The sequence below is a fragment of the Mytilus galloprovincialis genome, chromosome 4 (genome assembly GCF_965363235.1).
Source record: "Mytilus galloprovincialis chromosome 4, xbMytGall1.hap1.1, whole genome shotgun sequence".
NCBI lineage: Eukaryota > Metazoa > Mollusca > Bivalvia > Mytilida > Mytilidae > Mytilus > Mytilus galloprovincialis.
Window position 1 is genome coordinate 87021715 of NC_134841.1, and position 24889 is coordinate 87046603.

At 31.8% G+C, this 24889-nt stretch overlaps 1 protein-coding gene across 2 annotated transcripts in view; it reads left to right on the top strand.

Annotated features, from left to right (window-relative positions):
• Window positions 1-168: 168 nt before the first annotated feature.
• Window positions 169-24889, top strand: part of LOC143073274 (helicase POLQ-like) — a 33983-nt gene continuing 9262 nt past the window's right edge. The window contains exons 1-8 of one of the 2 annotated variants that reach the window (XM_076248683.1): window positions 169-264; window positions 6935-7493; window positions 19772-19877; window positions 21697-22011; window positions 22251-22429; window positions 23143-23343; window positions 23881-23956; window positions 24538-24635. In XM_076248683.1, the coding sequence (XP_076104798.1) occupies window positions 6996-7493; window positions 19772-19877; window positions 21697-22011; window positions 22251-22429; window positions 23143-23343; window positions 23881-23956; window positions 24538-24635 (1473 nt within the window). In that variant the 5' untranslated portion in view covers window positions 169-264; window positions 6935-6995. The remainder of the gene's footprint in view (window positions 265-6934; window positions 7494-19771; window positions 19878-21696; window positions 22012-22250; window positions 22430-23142; window positions 23344-23880; window positions 23957-24537; window positions 24636-24889) is intronic. The other variant, XM_076248684.1, reaches the window with a different exon arrangement.

Consider the following 24889-nt stretch of genomic DNA (forward strand, 5'->3'; position numbering starts at 1 on the left):
ATATCATCAAATAATGTAAACACTGATCTAATATTGTTGAAATAGCATTATAAATGTTTTTAGACAAATCCTTTATTAAATTTTGATGCATAAAAAATTCAAATAATTTTTAAAATAATTGACAATTTAGAGAAATACAAATATTTTGGTAGAGCGTAAGCGGTTGATTTTTATTTTGGAAAATGGCACTAAATTTAAATTGTGTACAATGGTGTAAGACTGAAATTACGCGTCTGCATACACAGAAGAAGTCATTTTGAATAGGTTAACATGAAGATCTAAGTTTTAGCAGCTTTTTACTCTATACACTTTATATGAATAATTTTAGTAAGAAATTAAGGAGACTTACTGACATTCCTTGATGTTGATTTAAGGATTCACTTAAATTTCAGTCTCAGTTGCTTGAATTTCAGTGATACATATATATTGTTATATATTCTGTGACTGTATCTTACATTAATTTGTAGGATCCTTTGCTATAGATAATTTAAGCTGATCTGTAAAAATAACATCTCCATGCCTTATAAATTATATATCATGTACTGTAGTACGACGCTAGATTAAAACTGATGTGGAAAGATAACAACCGGCCACCGAAAGCTTCATTTTTTATGAAGCCCAGGTGGTCGTGTGGTCTAGCGGGACGGCTACAGTGCATGCTATTTAGTGTTACGATATCTCAGTATCATGGGTTCCAATCCCGGCAAGGGAAGAACAAAAAATTTGTGAAAGCAAATTTACAGATCTATCATTATTGGGTTGATGTTTAGACGATATATATGTATAAATGTTTATTGTATATCATATATAAACTACTATTTTTTTAATTTATTTTCACTAAAATTATTTTTTTATTTAAATAATGCCGTTTGTTTTCTCGTTTGAATTTTTTTTCCATTGTCATAATGAGGCCTTTTACAGCTGACTATGAGGTATGGGCTTTGCTCATTGTTGAAGGCTGTTCGGTGATGTATACTATTGTATAGGTGTTAATCATGTTAATGTCTGTCATTTTGGTCTCTTGACTTGTGGACAGTTGTCTCATTGGCAATCATACCACATCTTCTTTTTTATATATACAAATCCTAGGTGAATGTCCTCTTTTGTTAGTCATCCTTTCTTCATTTATTTTAATACTGTAGCATATCAGTGTCCATCGTGTCGCATTTGTGTCTTTGACATCTGACATAATTTTGAAAATTTAAACAGATTGTACAGAATAAATATCTCTAATTTTCAGTGAGTCATGTGAGTGGATACTGGCCTAAGGTTTCAGGGACTGCCTTGTGTGGTGCCAATATCATAGTTTGGGATTTCTTTTTTAATAATTCATCTGGCGACAAAATACAGCTGCTGGCGATATTCCTAGTGGCAAAATTTTCATTTCTTAATAATGTTGATCTTCATTTTCAAATGATGGCATCAGTCATTGTGAACTTTTACAAAAAACTTCTCTTCTGAAACTACTGGGCCACATTTAACCAAACTGAAGCACAATAATCATTGGGGCATTTAGTTTACAAAATGTGTCCAATGACCTGGCCAACTAACCAAGATGGTCACCATGGCTAAAAATAGAACATAGGAGTAAAATGTAGATTTTGGCTTATATCTCTGAAACTACATGTAAAGCAACTTTGAAACTGCTTAAAAATGTTCATTAGGTTAAGATCTATCTGTATTGAAATTTTCAGATGAATCAGACAATGCAAGATGTTATTGAGTTGCTGCCCTTGAATAAGTAATTTTAAGGAAATTTTGCAGGTTTTAGTTTATTTCTTTAATATAGATATAGATAGAGATAAACTGTTGCCCTTTAAAGTCAACTTTAACAAATTTCGTAAATGTTTGTAATCTTTTACAAAAGTCTTCTCCTGAAACAACTGAGACAAATTTAACCATACTTGGTCACATAATAGGCATTAGGGTAACTAGTTTGAAAAATATGTCTGATGACCCTGTCTGCCAACCAACATGGCAGACATTGCTAATAATATGAATAATAGAAGTGTTCAAAATAGGTGGAAAATGCAGTTTTTGACTTATATCTCTGAAACTAAAGCAAAAGTATAACGGTTGCATTATTTCATGCATCAATTGTAAATAAAAATATTTTGTGAGCGACACTCTAGTTTCTATTCTTTTTTTGTTTTTAATTTAAAATCAATTTCTCTATTCTGCATAAGATAATCATATTCTTCTTTATCTACATATAACACATAAGAAAATAAAAGTACTGTTTTTGTATGTATATAAACCCTATGCAATAACTTACTTGGTGTAACATGTTTAATGATGTAATTAAAGTGCAGGCTAAATTCTTATAGATTGAACATATTTTAAATTTTATTAAACCATAGAAGAAATCAAGTCTAGCTGGCTCTAAAGTTGGCTCTAAGTTTTCAAAACTAGTGATTTTTCTGGCTCCTACTTTTTTAATAAAATTGATTTTTCATTTGCTTTTCCATGCAAACATTGTTTTATATATGGACTTAGCCATTTCTACATAATCATGATAATTAAGGGGTCATCCATAATTGTCAACCATTTTCCAAAGTGTACAAAATGTACACTTGGGGGAGGGGGTTAAAAAATCAACATTTTTACCGTATGCTTTTATTTTTATTTCCAAAATTTATTTCGTTTCCGTAGGGAAGATCGATGTATAAAATCGAGAATTGGCCGGGGTGTGTTTCTCTTCTTATTTCTTCTTTATTATTTTCACTTGATGATATTTATTTGGATATCATAATTTTCCTCAATCCGGATTGATCGATTAAAAGATCAAATCATATAAAAACTAAGTCTTTTAAAAATGTGAACTAGTAAAATTATTTAAACAAAAAGTTTGAAAGCATTTCTCAGTACCCCCGATTGTCAATTTCACCTGCTTTATTATAGATCGTTATCGTTTCACTCTGTTTATTAAACAAAATCGATGGAAACATTAAATTCTTTGAATGTTTAGATTTTGACAAGACGCCATTTTGTGAAAAGATTTTAAACTGGTCCTTCGATTAATTTCCTTGTAATACATTCCAAAATAGTATGCCAGTAAACCGGAGGTAAACTTATTTTTCTTAGTATAAGCCTCCTTTAATTAGAAGCACCTCCATATGAAGTTTAACCTTAACTTAAAAAATATTCAATATATGTACATGCTACAGTATATATACATAAACGATAATAGTGCCATGAATGGCAAATTTACAGGGACCTTTTAAATAGAAATACAGGCGGGAAATTTAGAAACTTTAAGGAGTCTCGAGGGTATAAAAATTTCAGAAAAAAATCAAACATTTGTTTTTCATTACAAATTTTATTTATTTCCTTTTGTAGTTGTTACTTTATCATATGGTACAAAAATCATTCAAAACAATCACTTCGTGTTGGCCCCAAATGACTTTCAAAATGTATACATCATTGAAAAAGTTCCAAATTATCTCCCTTTGGTGGAAAAATGCCATTTTTTGGCTCTAAAATTGAAATATCTTTTTCAACTCATCGGTGACCTATCTTTTTTAATATAATTTCCATATAAGCTGTACTTAAACTAAATTATTGTAAAATTTTGGCGATTTCTGTAATAAATTTCTTTTTTTTTATTTAGATATTACCTTTATTTCTCCTATTACTTCAACAGAAAAAAAACACCTTTACAAAAATGTATGCTTCTTTCAAAGGCAGATTGTAAGCGCAAATGAACGGTGACCCCACTTTTTTATTCTATTTTTCTATTAACTATAAGATAAAGTTCATTTATAGAAAAATATAGAGAAATCCTATATAAATTATTTAGACCCGCGAACCCCCTTAAATGTTTTAAAACATTACACTTTTATTGATCGCTGTCTTGAGCTCTGATTCCATCAACAACTGTCAGTCCATACTTTACCAATGCAATTTAACCATGCATTTCCCTTTCTTTGATTCTTAGAATAATTCATGTGCCCTTTTGTTAATCTTTTGCATGATCCAGGTGCCCTTTTTAAAGCAATTGCTTTTATGCTATCGCGTATGGCCATCTTTGTGACCCAGATCAGAGACTCCGCCCATATCAAGCCATAGTATTTTGTTAAACAGGCTCCTGGTCTGTCATTCTTTAACACCTATGTATGTTTTCTAATGCAATACATAGCTTGAAACTTTAAAAAAAAAACGTTAGTGGATTTAAGAAGTTTCAGAATATGTTCTTGTAGATGTATTTTTGTATTTAAAGGGTCAACCGTTTGACTATCAAATAACATAGAAGTCCGAGTAAAAAAAAGTACATTTTTATAACTCCGATTCCGTTTTCCGCCGTTCGTACGATGTTTCAACAAAATATGGATTCATTTCAGTTGTTGATTTAGTATTGAAAATTTAACTGAATTATCTCCTATTAAATACGGTTTTATATGTTTAATTTGTGTTTCTTTAAGAGGTCAGGTGCTCTTGTTCATTCATAAAATTATCGTTCATTCATACATTTATCGTAAAATCAAAATCACTACACAGGTTAATGCGTAGTGTCAAATGATTACCTGTAATCTAAAAATAGACAAACTTTGTTTGCGCAAATAATTCAGCGGAACGAAACCCTTGTTGAAAACAAATAACAATAAAAAGTAAAAACACAAAAATACTGAACTCCGAGGAAAATTCAAAAAGGAAAATCAAAAATCAAAAGGCAAAATCAAAAGTCCAAGCACATCAAACGAATGGATAACAACTGTCATATTCCTGACTTGGTACAGGCATTTTCTAATGTAGAAAATGGTGGATTGAACCTGGTTTTATAGCTAGCTAAACCTCTCAATAAGTTCGTTTTCCTTTTCTGTCAAACTCCGTAATATTTATCGATCACCTTACTAATGAAATGGACCCGTCCAAACGTAGTAGATGCTAAGTCGGTCCAGATGAAGAGATATTACAATTTGGAATTTTCTAGTTACATAGTTTGAAAAAAAGTACGTCTTTTTAAATATCATGATCAAAACTGGGAATGCATAACAAATGTCAGATGAAACCATTATCTTTTCAGTGAACAAGTCTACTACGTTTGTTGACACTCGACGGTCCACCGTGTTCGCAATTTTATTTCACATGTTTTCGAAATATTGAAGATCATTTTTCGCAATGTTTCCTGAAAATTGATAAATGTCAAAGCAACGTAGAGCTGTTTGTTCTTGTTCGTATAATAAAATTGAGAATGGAAATGGGGAATGTGTCAAAGAGACAACAACCCGACCATAGAAAAACATACAACAGCAGAAGGTCACCAACAGGTCTTCAATGCAGCGAAAAATTCCCGCACCCGGAGGTGTCCTTCAACTGGCCCTAAACAATACATCAGTGATAACGATTTAATGTCATGTTTGTCTGTGATGACCCCCCCCCCCCCCTTTTCGGGATTGCATGAGAATTATAGTTATCTCGTACCCACATGCACTTGTTTCTATCCATAGGAAGGTCGGCTATCCATATAAAACTATTTTGGATAGAAACAAGTGCCTGTGCTCGTACTGCATCAGAAGGACATACATGTATATCAACTGAGCAATAATGTTTTGAACTTAGTTTTAAAAATGATGACAAAGTACCATTATGAAAATATTTTTATTAAGCTGAAATATATATTTATTCTTTACATGTTTATGTCTTGTAAGATATTTTATTTCTTTCCCGTTTTTTAACATTTGCGTCTGGAAAGTTGAAATGTTTTAACTTAATCATTTGTGTTAATGGTTAAATATAAATTAATAATGAAAATTGTTAAAATTAAATCAATAAAGGAAGTTATTGCCCAGTTACAAACACTACCAGGGGATAATCCATGATGATTTCTTTTTGAGTTATATGTTTCAGCACATGTATATTTGACCCCAACTTTAGCCTGGTAAACGTGTTGTCTCCTTGTGAAATATAAAACATATTAAAAATGACTTTCTGCTAAAGTCTTTTATTTATATAAAGTTAAAACCTTCTTACTTCTCACTAGACAACACTCATGGCAGGTTTAATTATTATATATATGTGGATGAAAAATAAAAGTCCCCAAACATTAACATGACAGCAATTGCTTTTACAGCCTTTAAGGCTTTGATTCATTGGAGTTACCATTCCCACTGTGTGATAGGGGAAACACTTATCTATTAAACTAAAATATATATAATCATGATAATAAACAGGATCTTCTTTTTATTGAGAATGATTGATTCCTCTCCTGAAATCTGAAAATGGTTGATGTACACTTATATCTCTGAAACTAAAGCAAAAGTATAACGGTTGCATTATTTCATGCATCAATCATTTGTCAATTGTAAATAAAAATATCTGGTGAGCGACACTCTAGTTTCTATTCTTATTTTTGTTTTTAATTTAAAATCAATTTCTCTATTCTGCATAAGCTTTAATTTTGCATGATCTAGGTGCCCTTTTTCATTGGAGTTACCATTCCCACTGTGTGATAGGGGAAAAACTAATCTTTGTACTCTTCATTCTGACAAAACACAAGCATCACAGATAGATGTCATCAAATAAAACAGTCAGATATGTTTTAGTTTATTTTCAATGCAAATTTCTATATTAAACTAAAATATAATAAACAGGATCTTCTTTTTATTAAGAATGATTGATTCCTCTCTTGAAATCTGAAAATTGTTGATGTACACTTTTTGAGGGAGGGTGGGGTGTCTGAAAAAGAGTATGATTTGTACACTTTGGAAAATGGTTGACAGTTATGGATGACCCCTAAATGTAATACATCTATTATTCATGTTATTCATTATAAAGAATATCCTACAGTTTATGCTGGTTAGGAGCAAATATTTAGACAATTACTCTATTTATTTTTTGCTGTGTCTTTGTGTTAATTTGATGACAAAATAAAGGGTGAGATTTGTTTTTCTGTATGTCAGAAACAAAGCTTAATTCTAATATTTATTTTCAACAGGGAACCTCAGACATATTTAAAACTTGCCAAATACATCAATATTGTATGTGTATGTACCTTGATGTCATCAGCTGATGTGGAAAAGGGACCATGTCGAAGAGTTGGTAAAACCAGACGCAAAAGTAGTAGTGACTTGAAAGATGAAATAAATCGACAGAGTAAATATTTCAAAAGTGAACAAAATGTAAAAAGTGATTTTAAAATAAGTAACTGTCAATTTGATGATGCTACATCACCAAATGACAATTCTTCATGGTTTGCAAATTCTTTTAATAATGAAAGAAAGAGTCATGAGTATGATAATGTTAAACATGTCAAAAACAACACAAGATTAAAAAGTTCATCAGTTCTAAATCCACAAGATCATACTGATCCTTGTGGTGATGCTAACGCTGTAAAAAGAGGTTGCGATAGTGATATCATTGACCAGAGTCATCATCATATAAAAGTCGATACATGTATTAACAGTAGTCCTGAACCAAAGTCAGCAATGGGAAAAGTGATAAGAAATTCAGATACAACAACAGAGCCTAAAGATTTAAAGCAGGTAACTGTAATGGTTTGTATTATTTGATACAATTTTACATTGTACTAGAAAACACCCGTGATATCGCGGGTCCGTGACTGAATTAAAGTATATACATGTAACTTAGTCTTATTCTAGTATTGGTATTGTCATCTGATAGTCATGCCAATTATAAGATACACAGTTTTCTCTGCTTTCAAATCTTTCTGTTTGAACCCGTCGACCTGGAACTTATCAGTTTTTGGTAATATTATTTATTTGGAAAACAAAAGATCCTGGAATTGAGTGTTTTTTAATCAACAGCATTTTAAATAAAGTTGAATTCTTTGATTCGCTGTTTTACGTCATGCCCGCTAACAAATTGATGAAACTGTACCTATACGCCTTATTTTAAGTCCATATTTTTAGTATTCGTATTGTTATCTTAGAAAGTCTTAATTTACTGATTAAAATACTACAATAGGGAACAATTTGACAATTGCATTTAGTAGTGTCAACCCTGTGATTATGACCCGTGTATATAGAAAAATCCTAAATACACCGTTTGGTGGTGCGCCTGTCAGATGCGGAACGTACAGATAAGGTAATAGGTAAATGGTGAATATACTATTGGTATCGGTATCGGATTCGACCCGGAACTTGTTTATTATTGGCAATATTAATTATGGGAAAAACAAAAGGGTCTGGAGTGGTGTAATTTTTAATCAACACCATTGTCCTATATTAGCTATGTATAAAGATGAATTCTTGGATTTGTGGTTATTACCCGATGACGGCTGACAAATTGGACCTCGTATTTTAGTATTATAGATATATGTTATCAAGGTTATACATGATATAATTTATGAATTTCATTTTAGGTTCAAAGTGACCTTGGCGGTCTCATGGCTCTTTCGTTATGTCATTCGGTTGACCTGTACAATTTATATGCCCTTTTGACAGTAGTATACTTCAATCATACTTTGCACATATGATAAAAAAATGTCTTTTCAATTAATGAATAATGATTATATACATCATGTATATTGAATTTGAACATACACAACAACAACAATTTTTATTTGTCAACCAAGACGCCCAGAGGAGCAGTACAATTGCAGTTTAAACTAGATTTGTAATTGTTAGCAATAATTGATGGAACCCTTCCCTCATTGCCAGGGTAACGGCAGCCTTTTTGGAAATTCCAAGGTCAAAGAGTGCATCTACACATGTATACAAATTATCATTTTTGTAAAGTTTCAGTAAAAATATACAATATTTACGTTTACATTAAGAAAATAGACAAATCTTAACAAAACAAATACATAACTTTAAACATTAACTTCAATCAAATAATAAGATTAATAATACATCTAGGCAATAAAGTTATTTTCCTTGACACAATTACAAAAATGAAGAAAGTTAGTTGCAAGTTTTAACGTATCACTCTTTATTTTGTATAATCTAATTATTTTGTTAATCACATTTCTAACAATTGAGGAAAAGACAATAAATTATATGAAAAATAAACTTGTGATTTACTGTACAACCTATTAATGTCTTTAAGGATGTGTGTTGTTTTTAGGCAGTTAAGCTGCCTTATGCGAGCGCCCTGGATTTGTGTGCTACCCAATAAATGCTGAAATACGTGCAATTGTTATCATCTAGCTGGCTACTATATTATTTATAACTTATTGCACAGTTTTTTCATACTTTTCATTCTGGATTACAAAAAATATGACCAGAAAAACCTTAAATGATCGTCGATTTTCCCAAAAGTTTTGAAGTTGCACATAGGAAGTAGAGCACATTATGAATCCTTATGTAGTTTATTATCCCCTGAGCTTTTGGCTAAGATGTCAAAGAACAAATGTATGAAATATTTAATCGCCGAAAATCTATTAAGACAAGTAGTTAAGATTTCCCAAATTACAAAAGTCGTAGGAATATTGTTTGTCGTCAATACGTAGTCAACTACGTATATATACGTCAGTAGTCTATTAATATAAGTTCAACTGATCACGCTGTTGGCGGCAATTTTGAATTAGAAGACGAAATTTTCGTATCTTTTCAATTTGGACGCAGTGGTTCAAATTAGCGGTGGTACGAGGTCTGCGACCTCCCACTTTTGCAGTCGGAATTTCTACGTGGTTACTAGCTACGCCAGAACTTAGAAAAATATATATTTAGAGCTCTGAAACTCAGAAATGACTGTTTTCAGTAAGATGATCTGTAATTCATTTGTTACAAATATTTGCTATTTGGAATTATATTTATATGTATTTATTTTTTTGTGTATAATTGTTAAAATACTTCTGTCTGTTTTGTCATGATCGTATATTTTTGTAATCTATGTTTAGTATATATTGATTATACATGTACCTATATGTTGTAAAACATTTGGTTAATAAAGAATTAAATTGTGTGATAAGATATAGTGATAATTCAATTAAAGTGAAATGTTTTTTTAGACTAATGATCCAATTATCACCTATTAAATATCAATACAAGGTGTGAATTACAACCGGCACACGTTCATGTAATTAAAACATTCCAATCGACGAACACGCGTCTTTAAAGTTAGTACATATGGTTTATGGGGAAGCAATACTATTTTTTCATTTTATAAATAAAACAGTTTAAGACCTGCTTTAATATATATTAAAGCAGTTTAAGCAGGTTGAATTAGTTTGAATAATTTCAACGGGCAATCTTCTTTTTTAATCTTTAGGTACAGGATTCATTATCAACAAGGTATTTTGTATTCAAATATGTTCCTGTATAAATATAAAAGTTCTCTTCAATAGACTTTTGTCTAAAATAAAAACAAATAGAAAAAACAATGTTATATTCGAGTTTAAATACATCTACCCCTATGATCAATTCATGTCTTTTATTTCCCCGACAAGGTCCGAATTTTGTAACTCGACCATTATATTTTCGATAAAATTCTTTATCATTTCAAAGATATATTATACCTTTCCTTTAACAAAATTCATATTTCAAGGAGATTGATTGAAAACAGTTCAAGATCTTGAATAAAACTGACCGCATTCTTTTCAAGCAAATTTATGTTATTTAATTTTCCGTTCAGGTCCGAGTTTTCACACTCCAACAATATTTTTCATATCATTTTTTTTTATTTTATCATTATTCTGAACTTTTGGTTCCACAAAACCAAAAGTTGAAAGATAATCATTGAATATTAAAAAAGTTATTGAAGTTAGAATGAGTCCGACAATAGATTTTCAGGTCCCTTCAGGTCTTTTCATTTCTCCCTTCGGGTCCAACTTTTGGCATTAAAAATTTGTTTTTAATTTAAAACATTTAAATTTTAATGAAATATGGATATTAACAATTAATAAAATTCCAACTTGAAGAAATTCCATCCAATAATAAAAAAGTTATTGCTATTTAAATAATTTTAGTCGTACATTTTCAGGTCTTTTCAGGTCTTTTCAGGTCTTTTCAGGTCCACTTTCAGGTCTTTAGTGTAACCCGCCAGACGGACCTTGAAAGAAAATAAAAAAAATAACTTTGCAAACATTTTTACCGAAGTTTCCTAATAAACGATCTCAAACTTATTTTCATCATTACCATTCATGTCAGCGATGTTCAATTTGTTCAACCGCTAGCTTTATAAAGAAAATCGCCGGTAAATAATGTGTAAATCCGAGTAAAATCGTATCTCACTATCTGTCAAAAACAACATTGAAAACAAAATGGCTGCCGCGAGATTACAATATCGGATCCGATTCCGGAAGCGGATAAGGGTAATCCCGGGTTTTGGCTATCAACTAAAAAAATCCAGACAGGTGACAAAATACATCTATGCCTGGTAAATAAATATAAACACTAGAATTTAAAACCAAAAGATATATGTAAAAGAAAGAAAAAGCAGAAAATATTTTGTACACCAATTTTAATGTCAAAATCCAATACAATTCTAACAATATATATGTTCCTGGTAACAGTATAATTTTTTTTATCAGTGATAAATGTTGGTAATGAATGTTAAATGCTTTTCAAGTTAAACATATTACTGCAATTTCAAGGGATATTTTTTTCTTCTCAATTTTGATAGGTCAGTTAAAATAGCTGGAAGTTTCTTATATATGAAAAAAAAGATGTGGTATGATTACCAATGAGACAACTATCCACAAGAGACCAAAATGACAAAAACATGGTAATGGTCAAGATCCCCACCCCTAAAACATATATATTTATGTATGGGACAATATAACAAATCATATGAAATATAGGTGGAGTTCGTTGGGCCACTCTGACTACCCCTTTCTGTTTGAGAATTTATAACGGTCGAGATCCACAATCTTAAACAATATATTTTTATGTATGGGACAATATTACAAATCAAATGAATTATAAGGGGGTCCCTATGGTCACTGTACACCCTCCGGTTTGAGAACTTGGAAAAATTCGAGATCATCACCCCTTAACCATATAAATGATATATACTCATGTATAAGACTATATAACAAATCAAATGTATGAAATATAGGGGAAGTCCCTGTGGTCACCCTACTCCTCATGTTTAAGAATTTTGAAACAGTTGGGATCCCCAACTCTAAATTAAATGAAATATAGGGGAGTCCCTGCAGTCACCTGATTGAGAAATTGGAAACAGTTGAGATCCCCACCTTTAAATTAAACCATATATATTCATGTATGAGAACTAATCAAATGAAATATAGGGAGAGTCCTTAGGGTCACCCTACCCACTCCTGTTTGATAACTTAGAAACAGATGAGATCCCCACCCCTCAACAATAAATATTTATGTATTGGACAATATAACAAATCAAATGAAATATAGGGGAAGTCACTGGGGTCCCCCACCCCCTCCTGTTTGAAAACTTGATAACGGTCGAGATCCCCTTCCATAAACCCTATATATTCATGTATGGGACAATATAAAAAATCAAATGAAAAATAGGGGTAGTCCCTAGGGTCACCCCACACCCTCTTGTGTGTGTTTTGAGAACTTGTAAAAGATTGAGATGCATTTTCTCATGAACCGTGCATCCAAAGCTAATATGTTGTTACTGACAACAAAATGAAGGTCAAGTTCAAGAATAACGATTTTGACTTTTACTGTTAAGGAGTTATGGTTCTTGAAAGATTGAAAAATGGCGTTTCCAGTCGTGTCCGTGCATTTACGCATGAACTGTTTAACCAAAGCTTCCCAAATTTTAATATGTTGTTACTGATGAAAAAATGGAGGTCAAGATCAAGAATGACGATTTTGACTTTTACCGTTCAGGAGTTATGGTTCTTGAAAGATTGAAAAATGGCGTTTCCAGTCGTGTCCGTGCATTTACGCATGAACTGTTTAACCAAAGCTTCCCAAATTTTAATATGTTGTTACTGATAAAAAAATGGAGGTCAAGATCAAGAATGACGATTTTGACTTTTACCGTTCAGGAGTTATGTTACTTGAAAGATTGAAAAATGGCGTTTCCAGTCGTGTCCGTGCATTTACACATGAACTGTTCAATTAAAGCTTCTCAAATTTTAATATGCTGTTACTGATGACAAAATGGAGGTCAAGTTCAAGAATGACGATTTTGACTTTTACCGTTCAGGAGTTATGGTTCTTGAAAGATTGAAAAATGGCGTTTCCAGTCATGTTGTTGCATATACTAATGAACTGTTCAACCAAAGCTTTTCAAATTTTAATATGTTGTTACTGATGACAAAATGGAGGTCAAGTTCAATAATGTCGATTTTGACTTTTACCGTCCATGAGTTATGGTTCTTGAAAGATAAAAAAATGGCGTTTCCATTCATGTTGTTGCATTTACTCATGAATCATTCAACCTAAGCTCTTTCAAATTTTAATATGTTGATACTGATGATAAAATGCAGGTCAAATTTGATATTGACGATTTTCACTTTCACCGTTCATCAGTTATGGTTCTTGTTATATTGCCAGGAGACAAATAAATGTTAATAAATCCGGTTTGCTGTCGTTGTGACAGCCTCTTGTTATGTTTGCCTTGGTTTTTGGTTAACTGCCTACAGTGCTTACAGCGCTTTGATTTTTTTTTTAGCTCACCTGTCCTAGTGGGACAAGTGAGCTTTTCTCATCACTTGGTGGCCATCGTTGACGTCATCTGTATACTTTACAAAACTTTTCTACTCTGAAACCACTTGGTCATGTTGGTCAAATTTAACTAAACTTGGCTACAATCATCATTAGGCTATTTAGTTTTAAAAAATGGGTACGATGACCCTGTCTGAAAGCCAACATGGCCGACATGGCTAAAAATAGAATACAAGGGTAAAATGCAGTTTTTGGCTTATATCTTTTCAACTAAATCATTTAGAGCAAATCTGACAAGATAAAATTATTCATCAGGTCAAGATCTATCTGCCCTGAAATTTTTAGACGAATCAGACAACCAGTTGTGGGGTGGATGACCCTTAACTTGTTATTTTCAGGAAATTTTGCTGTTTTTGGTTGTTATCTTAAATATTATTTTTGATAGACAATGATAGAGGTAAACTGTAAATTTAAATAAGTCAATTTGAACAAAAATCTCAATGGGCCCCTTTAGGGAGCTACCATTTGATTTTTATGGGGGGGGGCTAGGATGAAAAATTTTGTCCTGCATTTTTTTTTAGTTGTAATCTCTGTCCTGCCTTTTTATTTTTCACTCTATTCGGTCCTGCCTTTTTTTTATTAGTTTATCCTGACTTTTTTTACCTAAATTGTCATCCTTTTTTTTTTTTTGCAAAGTGTCTCATCCTGCCTTTTTTTTTTACTCAAAACTCCTGTCCTGCCTATTTTTTTCAAATTTCATCCTAGCCCCCCCATAAAAATCAAATGGTAGCTCCCTTAGGAGCTATTGCTCTTTATAGCCATGATAGTCAGTTTTGAAAAATTCTTCTTAAATATTATATTTAGTAATCTTTAAAAAAATCTTCTGCTCTGAAACCACTTAGACAAATTTAATCAAACTTAATCACAAGGGTTATTTAGTTAAAAAAAATATATCCAATGACCCTGCCTGCCAACCAACATGTCTGACTTGGCTAAAAATAGAACCCTGGGGTATGTAGTGTACGCAAATGCAGTTTTTGGCTAATATCTCTGAAACTAAAGCATTTAAAGCAATCTGACATTGCTAATGCTATGTTTTATTTGTACACAAAAAAGGCAGACTAATAAAAATACAAATTCAAACATTTACAGATGAATCAGACAACCCTTTTTTTGGCAATTTAAAGGAAATTTTGAAGTTTTGGTTATTATCTTGAATATAATTATACATAGAAAATTAAGATATAAACTGTAAATAGCAAAAATATCAAACAAAGATCTACAAATAAGTCAACATGACCAATTTCATCTATTGAAATCTGATGAATGTCTTATTGTCCTGTCATTTTCTGCAATTTATGTGTTTATAGGTAATTTTTGTAGACTTTAAAAAAAAAAATCTACTTTTTAACTACTGCGCCAAATTAAACAAAACTTGATGGCAATCATTATTTAGGTATCAACAATTTGTTATGATTTTAACCTTCACACTCACATATTTTACAAAACCACAGTAGATACAGGTGAGCGACACAGGCTCATGAGAGCCTCTAGTTTTGTGGTTGTTACTTTAAAAATAGATTAATGAATAATAAAACATAGAATTTATATGCATTATTGAATATGAAATTATTCTAATTATAAAAATACATATCAAAAATATGATTTATATCAATCTCTTTTTTAATCTGACATGTAAATATTATGTTTACATTGGATCAATGTTATACATCTAGAATGCACATTTGAATGTTATAAACTAATAAATTAAAAAGTAAAACATTGTTTTATTTTATATATTCCCAATTATTGTTGTAGTCAGGGTTGCTTATAAACAAATGTTACTTCAAAAGTTATATGTAGTTACAAAACAAGGTATTAGATACAATTGTAATTAATAATAATCATCATGCCCATTCTAATTCTAATTTGGTAAATTTTATTATGTAATAGTACCAAGACTGTGCAGTCATTTAATGGTTTAATTTATTTGATTTTTACAATTGTTAATGTGGACCAGTCTCCTGCATATATATAATCGTCACCCCCATTGTATACCCACACACTATCATTAGCATGTATCTGAAGTGCTAGAACAACAGTACCAGTATGTTGCATAGAAGTACCTTGGTTGTTAGATCCAATCATTGTGTATGATATAACATTACCATTGAGGTAAATTCTGTAATATGCTCCATTGGCATTGGACATGATTGAGGCAGAAATTAGATATAATCCATCATTCTCACAAGTAAACTTTCCTGTACTTGTATAGGCTAACAAGTTATTGATACCAATACTAAACTTGACATTGTTAAAGTTAATTATTCCAGCTTTGCCTGTAGAAGATACTTGTTGTGCAGTCAAGGCCACTAAAAAAAAATCTCGAAAACTGAAATTTATCCTGGTTTTTTAAACTTGAATCCCCTCCCCCTCCCCCTCCTAAAAAAAAGTTTAATCATGTACATGAGTTTTTAAGTTTGATTTTTTATAGATTTTATCTTATAATACATATTGCTTCAACATATTTTTTAGCCTAGCATAGGCCAAAGAGAGTAAATAAGTTCAGATACTGTTTTATTAGACATTTTGTCAACTTCAGGATAGAATAGTCTGTGAACAGGATTAAATAAAGATCTGAAAAAGTTCATAGTGACTTTAAAATCGCAGGGCTTTGATAAGAACATATTTACTGATGAAAACATTGAATTTTAAACTGCAAGAAAGCCATACCTAGGTCCATGCTTTTGTCTATCTGTTGCTGTAAATGGGTAAATGTTTGGTTTCCAGTTATGGTTGCCTCATGTATTTTTAACTCAAAATTGGCAAGAGCTGTGCTTTGATTCTTCTGGACAATTTTCAACTGGGTGACTAAATCTGTGATGGATGTATTATGATTTGTCTGTAAAGTCTTCATCTGTGTACCTAAATCAATGATTGAAGTGTTAGAATTCATCTGCAAAGTCTTCATCTGTGTACCTAAATCAATGATTGAAGTGTTAGAATTCATCTGCAAAGTCTTCATCTGCATGATCTGTGTAGATAAATTTGTGGTTGACCTATTACTATTCGCTGTTAGTTCCTGTACCTGACTGTATAATGCAAGAACGTGCCTGTTCCTTCATCTTTAATGAACTTGTTTTAGCCGAAATTGATCTTACTTCTTTCTGTAAAGTTTTGAGTTCTTGAAGTGGTTTAATACTCTTCAAAGTCTTTTAAGCTCAATGTTCTGGTCAACTGAGAGGGATTTATTTTTCAACATTGCTAACTCTTGCCCTTGATGATTGGTTTTGTTTCGTAACAAGAAGAGTTAGTTTTCCATCTGATTTTTCTTATTCTGCAACAATTTAGTTTCAAGCTTTAAGGTGTTATAATTCTGTTCCACTTTCAAATACTTTTGTTCTAACTGTATATACTTTTGTTCTAAATTATGAAAATCAGGAATAGTTTGGTTTAGTCCTTCAATCTCGACCAATTTCTCATCTAGAAGATCAAATTTCTGTTGCAGTTGAGTAGTAAGCAAGGCAAGTGAATTATCTGTATCATGGCGGAGTTTTGTTGTATCCTGGTGGACCTCTTCTTGTTGGAATTTCATCTCCTCATAGAACTTTGATAATGTAAGATACTGATTGGTAGTGGATCCTCCATTCCCTTGGGGAGTATCTAGCAGGAAACCATTAACTCCAGGCAACAAAAGAAAATACAACATTAACATTTTGAGCTTATTTAAACTCCTCAGTTTTTTAGCTCACCTGGCCCGAAGGGCCAAGTGAGCTTTTCCCATCACTTGGCGTCCGGCGTCCGTCGTCGTCGTCCGTCGTCTGTCGTCCGTCGTCGTTAACTGTTACAAAAATCTTCTCCTCTGAAACTACTGGGCCAAATTAAACCAAACTTGGTTACAATCATCATTGGGGTATCTAGTTTAAAAAATGTGTGGCGTGACCCGGCCAACCAACCAAGATGGCCGCCATGGCTAAAAATAGAACATAGGGGTAAAATGCAGTTTTTGGCTTATAACTCAAAAACCAAAGCATTTAGAGCAAATCTGACAGGGGTAAAATTGTTTATCAGGTCAAGATCTATCTGCCCTCAAATTTTCAGATGAATCGGACAACCTGTTGTTGGGTTGCTGCCCCTGAATTGGTAATTTTAAGGAAATTTTTGCTGTTTTTGGTTATTATCTTGAATATTATTATAGATAGAGATAAACTGTAAACAGCAATAATGTTCAGCAAAGTAAGATTTACAAATAAGTCAGCATGACCAAAATGGTCAGTTGACCCCTGAAGGAGTTATTGCCCTTTATAGTCAATTTTTTAACCATTTTTTCGTAAATCTTAGTAATCTTTTACAAAAATCTTCTTCTCTGAAACTACTGGGCCAAATTAAACTAAACTTGGCCACAATCATCATAGGGGTAACTTGTTTAAAAAATGTGTGGCGTGACCCGGCCAACCAACCAAGATGGCCACCATGGTTAAAAATAGAACATAGGGGTAAAATGCAGTTTTTGGCTTATAACTCAAAAACCAAAGCATTTAGAGCAAATCTGACATGGGTTAAATTGTTTATCAGGTCAAGATCTATCTGCCCTCAAATTTTCAGATGAATCCGACAACCCGTTGTTGGGGTGCTGCCCCTAAATTGGTAATTTTAAGGAAATTTTACTGTTTTTGGTTATTATCTTGAATATTATTATAGATAGAGATAAACTGTAAACAGCAATAATGTTCAGCAAAGTAAGATTTACAAATAAGTGAACTTGACCGAAATGGTCAGTTGACCCCTTTAGGAGTTATTGCCCTTTATAGTCAATTTTTAACCATTTTTCGTAAATCTTAGTAATCTTTTACAAAAATCTTCTTCTCTGAAACTACTGGGCCAAATTAATCCAAACTTGACCACAATCATCTTTGGGGTATCTAGTTTAAAAAATGTGTCCGGTGACCTGGCCATCCAACCAAGATGGCTGCCATAGCTAAAAATAAAACATAGGGGTAAAATGCAGTTTTTGGCTTATAACTCAAAAACCAAAGCATTTAGAGCAAATCTCACATTGGGTTGAATTGTTTATCAGGTCAAAATCTATCTGCCCTCAAATTTCGGATGAATCGGACAACCCGTTGTTGGGTTGCTGCCCCTAAATTGGTAATTTTAAGGAAATTTTACTGTTTTGGGTTATTATCTTGAATATTATTATAGATAGAGATAAACTTTAAACAGCAATAATGTACAGCAAAGTAAGATTTACAAATAAGTCAACATGACTGAAATGGTCAATTGACCCCTAAGGAGTTATTGTCCTTTATAGTCAATTTTTAACAATTTTCATAAAATTTGTAAATTTTTACAAACATTTTTTACTGAAACTACTGGGCCAAGTTCTTTATAGATAGAGATAATTGTAAGCAGCAAGAATGTTCAGTAAAGTAAGATGTAAAAACACATTATCATCACCAAAACACAATTTTGTCATGAATCCATCTTCTTCCTTTGTTTAATATTCACATAGACCAAGGTGAGCGACACAGGCTCTTTGGAGCCTCTAGTTTTGTTTGTGAACCTTAAAACAAGTTTCAGATAAAGTAGGGATGAATGAGGTCAAAATATATTATACATGATGTATGTATTAGTGATATTTTAATAAAGATAACAATATTACTATTATCACTTTTTAAATAATGTATGCAGACATAAACATTTTGTTGTGATTATAAATAAATTCTACCGAAGATTCTTTAATTCTTTTGATGATGTTGCAATATATGTTTCTGAATTTAAAATACAAACTCTATTCCCACAAAAGTACCCCCTTCCCATAGAAAAAAACAACAACAACACATTATAAAATGAAGAAAACTAAAAAGCTTAGTAAGTTAAACTAATGGTGTTTTTCTTGCATCACCATTGAAAATTGTATAAATTGAACTACATGTACTATATATGTACTATGAAACTGCAGCTGTTTGTCCAGATAAGATGGTTTTTTTTATAATATTGACTTGTCTACAGTTAGACACGTTAGATTTATAATAAAGGTTTAATTTTTTCTATGATTTTAGTTTGTCCTCCATCATGGTCACTACAGATAAAAAGAAAACTTTTGTTAGCAGAAGTTTTTGAATTTCACATTTTTACTTACATACATTTGATGAACCTATAGTCATTGAAAATATTTATATGTCAGTTTTGATATTAATATTCCATGTATTAGTAGTTTAGAAATGAATAAATGAGAATAATATTTTTTTCATATTCTTTTTCACCAGGAACAAGAACATAAAGTGCTTGACGATGAAGCAGAAGATAGTATCCTTGACAGCAGTGACTTCCTGTTGGCAGACATGGACATAAACTGGTGTGAAGGTCATAATGGTATATGCATTTTATTTAAAAGGAAGAATAATCAAATGAAGTAGACTTCTATACTAATTCAGAATACACAGCATACTTTTATACATAGTGTGTGCTCTTATGTAACTTTTATCAAGCATTCAGATGTCAGTCAAAAGCTACTATTATGAAATACATCAAGGTGTAAAAGCTTTCATTTTTTCATTGTTTAAAGTAAAATTGAGGATGGAAATGGGGAATGTGTCAAAGGGACAACAAACCAAGAACACACAACAGCAGAAGGTAACCAACAGGTCTTCAATGCAACGAAAAATTCCCGCACCTGGAGGCGTCCTTCAGCTGGCCCCTAAACAAACATATATATACTAGTTCAGTGATAATGAACGCCATTCTAACTCCAAATTGTACGCAAGAAACTAACATTAAAAATAATACAAGACTAACAAAGGCCAGAGGCTCCTGACTTGGGACATGTTTATGAGATCTTAACCCTCCCCCTATACCTCTAGCCAATGAAGAAAAGTAAACGCATAACAATACGCACATTAAAATTCAGTTCAAGAGAAGTCTGAGTCTGATGTCAGAAGATGTAACCAAATAAACAAAATGACAATAATACATAAATAACAATAGACTACTAGCAGTTAACTGACATGCCAGCTCCAAATTTCAATTAAACTGATTGAAAGATTATGTCTTCATCATATGAATATCAGACACAATCCTTCCCGTAAGGGATTTAGTATCATACCTTCATAACATATATGAGAAGAACATAACCCGTGTCATGCCAACAACTGGTTGCATTGTGCATTGGTATATATAATTTTTCGTTGAGTAAAAAATTTCTAGATATTCAAAAACCAGTAATAAAAACAATATTGATGATATAATTAAAAGAATTCTTTGACTTGCATGTATATATTTTTGTGCCCCACCTACGATAGTAGTGGGGCATTATGTTTTCGGGTCTTTGCATCCGTTCGTCCGCTTCAGGTAGTTTTTGATGAAGTTGAAGTCCAATCAATTTGAAACTTAGTACACATGTTCCCTATGATATGATCTTTCTAATTTTAATGTCAAATTAAAGTATTGACCCCAATTTCATGGTCCACTGAACAAAGAAGAAGATAGTGTGAAGCTCAGGTTAAAGTTTTTGGTCAAGGTAGTTTTTGATGAAGTTGAAGTCCAATCAACTTGAAACTTAAAATTGAGAATGGAAATGGGGAATGTGTCAAAGAGACAACAACCCGACCAAATAAAAAACAACAACAGCAGAGGGTCACCAACAGGTCTTCAATGTAGCGAGAAATTCCCGCACCCGGAGGCGTCCTTCAGCTGGCCCCTAAACAAATATATACTAGTCCAGTGATAATGAACGCCATACTAATTTCCAAATTGTACACAAGAAACTAAAATTAAAATAATACAAGACTAACAAAGGCCAGAGGCTCCTGACTTGGGACAGGCGCAAAAATGCGGCGGGGTTAAACATGTTTGTGAGATCTCAACCCTCCCCCTATACCTCTAACCAATGTAGTAAAGTAAACGCATAACAATACGCACATTAAAATTCAGTTCAAGAGAAATCCGAGTCTGATGTCAGAAGATGTAACCAAAGAAAATAAACAAAATGACAATAATACATAAATAACAACAGACTACTAGCAGTTAACTGACATGCCATGTTAACACATGTTAACTATGATATGATCTTTCTAATTTTAATGCCAAATTAAAGTATTGACCCCAATTTCACGGTCCAGTGAACATGTAAAGTAATAGTGCGAGTGGGGCATCCGTGTACTATGGACACATTCTTGTTATTTTTATATTTTAGAAAAATCTGAAGTGAAATTAAAACTAGACAAGAACAAAGAGCATGTTAAAACAGAGAAAATGGTTCCTGTTACACCTGTAAACACTCTTAGAGACAGAATCAAACAAAGACTACATAATAATGCAGGTGTAAAAACACCTCAGGGACCAGGATCAGTCATACAACAACAACAAGAGGAACAACTACAGAAAGTCCAGGAAGAAATGGAAAGACTGAAAACTAAAGGAAGTACTTCAGATATTGGTCCATTTTATGGTCTTCCATCTAAAGTTCAACAGCTTCTACAAGCACAAAGAGGAATCTCAAAGCTTTATGGTTGGTTTACAAATGAATACAGTGTTAGTTCATTTTCATTTCATTATGATCATAGTAAATGTGTATACAAAAAAAATGTTTTATAAACAACTAAGTCATTTATTTTTACTTTTTTTCATCCCAGGTATATAAATTATGTTTGAATATTATACAGTTAATGTTGCATCATATAATATACTACCTCACTCTATAATATGTATTGTTCATGTTTATTTAATAAGCTTCCTTTCTTTATGCAGATTGGCAAGATGAATGTTTGAATCTACCCGGTGTAAGAGAAGGGAGAAATCTTATCTATTCCTTACCTACAAGTGGTGGGAAAACATTAGTAGCTGAGATTCTGATACTCAAACAGATACTGTGTCAACAAAAAGATGCTATTATTATACTTCCATTTGTTTCTATAGTACAGGAAAAGGTATGTACAATTACTTAAAGATTAGCATAAAAATGTGCTGACACTTTGTTTCACGATTAAAGGAAGAAAGATTAGTGTAATAAAGTGCTCTACTCGATATGTTTCTTAAAGTAGATAATATTTGACCATTTATTTCAGGACTACAGGAATGACTCTTCAGACATTAAATCAGCTCAACTAAGTCTTAATAGCATTCTATAAGTAGAGATGTCTGATACAAGAAGTTTTTTTTTCAAAGTACATTTTAGTTGAAAACAGCTGAATTGTACTTTGCAACTTATCAGTATCAGATCTACTAATGCTTGAATTTGATATATGTAAAGTAAGAAAGAAAGAAAAGGTTCAAGAATTTACAATATCATTTAACATATGTGGGATGTGTCGTTTGCAATGTTGTTGGTCAAATTTATAAGTACCATGAAGACCTAGCTACTGACCAGTCACCTAACAATAGAAAAAAATCCTGGAATGTTCTTTATATTCTACAGTATCCAACATTTTCATAAAAATCCTAGAATGTGTTTTAGTTGATTTTGGTTCATCTGCTAATGTTAAAATTAGCACCCCTCATAATTAAGCAGCTATGACATATTTTCTCAGAAATTTTTGTAACTTTCCTTCTACATTAAAGTCTTTATTTGGAGAGATCAAACATTGTTTTGATAGTTTGATAATAATAACCATGATAACTGTTTTGTTTTTGTTTGTCTTAGGTTAGAAGTATATCAACATTTGCATTAGAATTAGATTTCTTAGTAGAGGAATATGCAGGCAGTAAAGGCAGATTTCCTCCAATGAAAAGACGGAACAAACGATCGTTATATATAGCTACGATAGAGAAAGCTCACTCACTAATTAACAGCTTGATAGAGAACAACAGATTAGATACTCTAGGATTAGTTGTTGTGGATGAAGTTAGTGTTCTTGTACTGATGAAATGTGTCGAGTTAAATCAGTATTTAAAATAAATAAACTCTGGTTTATAATTGTCTCATTGGCTATCATACCACATCTTCTTATTTTTATAAGGATTTATTTTGGTTTAAGAACAAATAGATCACTGATATATAGTTATAAAATGGTCACATTGGAAAGTTTTATATTATCTGCTCTTTTGATCAGGGGTATACTGGTTAATTTTACCCTTGATCCAGAGAAGTGGTATACAAGTCTTCTAATGTCTGTCTATTGTTTCTGTAACTCATTAAAACTTCAATCACATTTTTCTCAGCAATTACAGGTTATAGCTTTTCATTTTAAAGATGTTATTTTATCTGTTTGCAGCTTTCTATTTGACTCATTTTCATTTGATTTTACTTTAAATGTTGGGTATAATCTGTAATCAATGCATATGGATCTAGTACATCTTATTTGTAAAAGTCCTGTCATTGCCAGATTGTATAATGTATATGAAACCTTTTGATATTTTATAACACATTGTAATTTTTCAGCTCCACATGATAGGAGAAGGTGGGAGTCGTGGTGCCACTTTAGAATCAACATTGCTGAAAATTATTCACAAGCAGAGTAAGTTATTTGTACTGCTATTAACTAATTGGTGCATTTGGCTTATTCAATTATATTATGTGTAAAATGACCGTCTATAATTAATGTAAACCAACTAAATTTGTGGATACTTAATTTCACATTTAGGTCTTTCTGGTCCAATTTGCAGTGATTCAGTTTTGTGACATTCAAATTTACTTGATGTAGTTAAATAAGGTAAAGATCCAAGTTTTACATATCTTTTTGAATATATCAGTTTTTTCACAATATATTTCCCAGAAGTTCAACTTGAAAACAAGAAAACTTTAAAGAAAACTGCTAACTACCAAGTTTTCTTTCTATTATTTAAATCATTCTAAGGAGCCTATCTTGTGAAAGGATTAATTATGGAAACTATGTGTTTGAAATGAGTTACATCACCAAAAAAAATAGAGAATGGAAAAATACAAGTGTATTAATTATGTGATGAACATCTGTTCTAATGTATTGTAAATGGAATTTTTGGTTTAAAAAAATACTGCACAAGTGAAACAGTCAGATTTCAAAAGTTTTGTTGTGAATGTTTTGAATGTTTTCCAATAGTTTTTTTTTTTATTCCATAGGTAATACACAGATTATAGGAATGAGTGCTACTTTGAACAATATTGAAGATCTACAGAACTTTCTTAAGGCTGATGTCTACCATAATGACTTTAGACCTGTAAGATTTTAGATAACAATGCATTACATAGGTTTATATTAGATAAATTATCTTATATTTATTTACTTAACAGAAGGAAAAATGGAGATGCAGACAAATTTATAGATATAGGAAATATATGCTCAAAGTGAAAAAGTTTATTTCAAACATGAAAAAAACTGTTGTAACAAAAACACATGTAGTATAAAGTGAGTTTTTTTTTATAAAATATACTTTTTTAATATTATACATTTGTCTGAAGGTACGAAAATTGT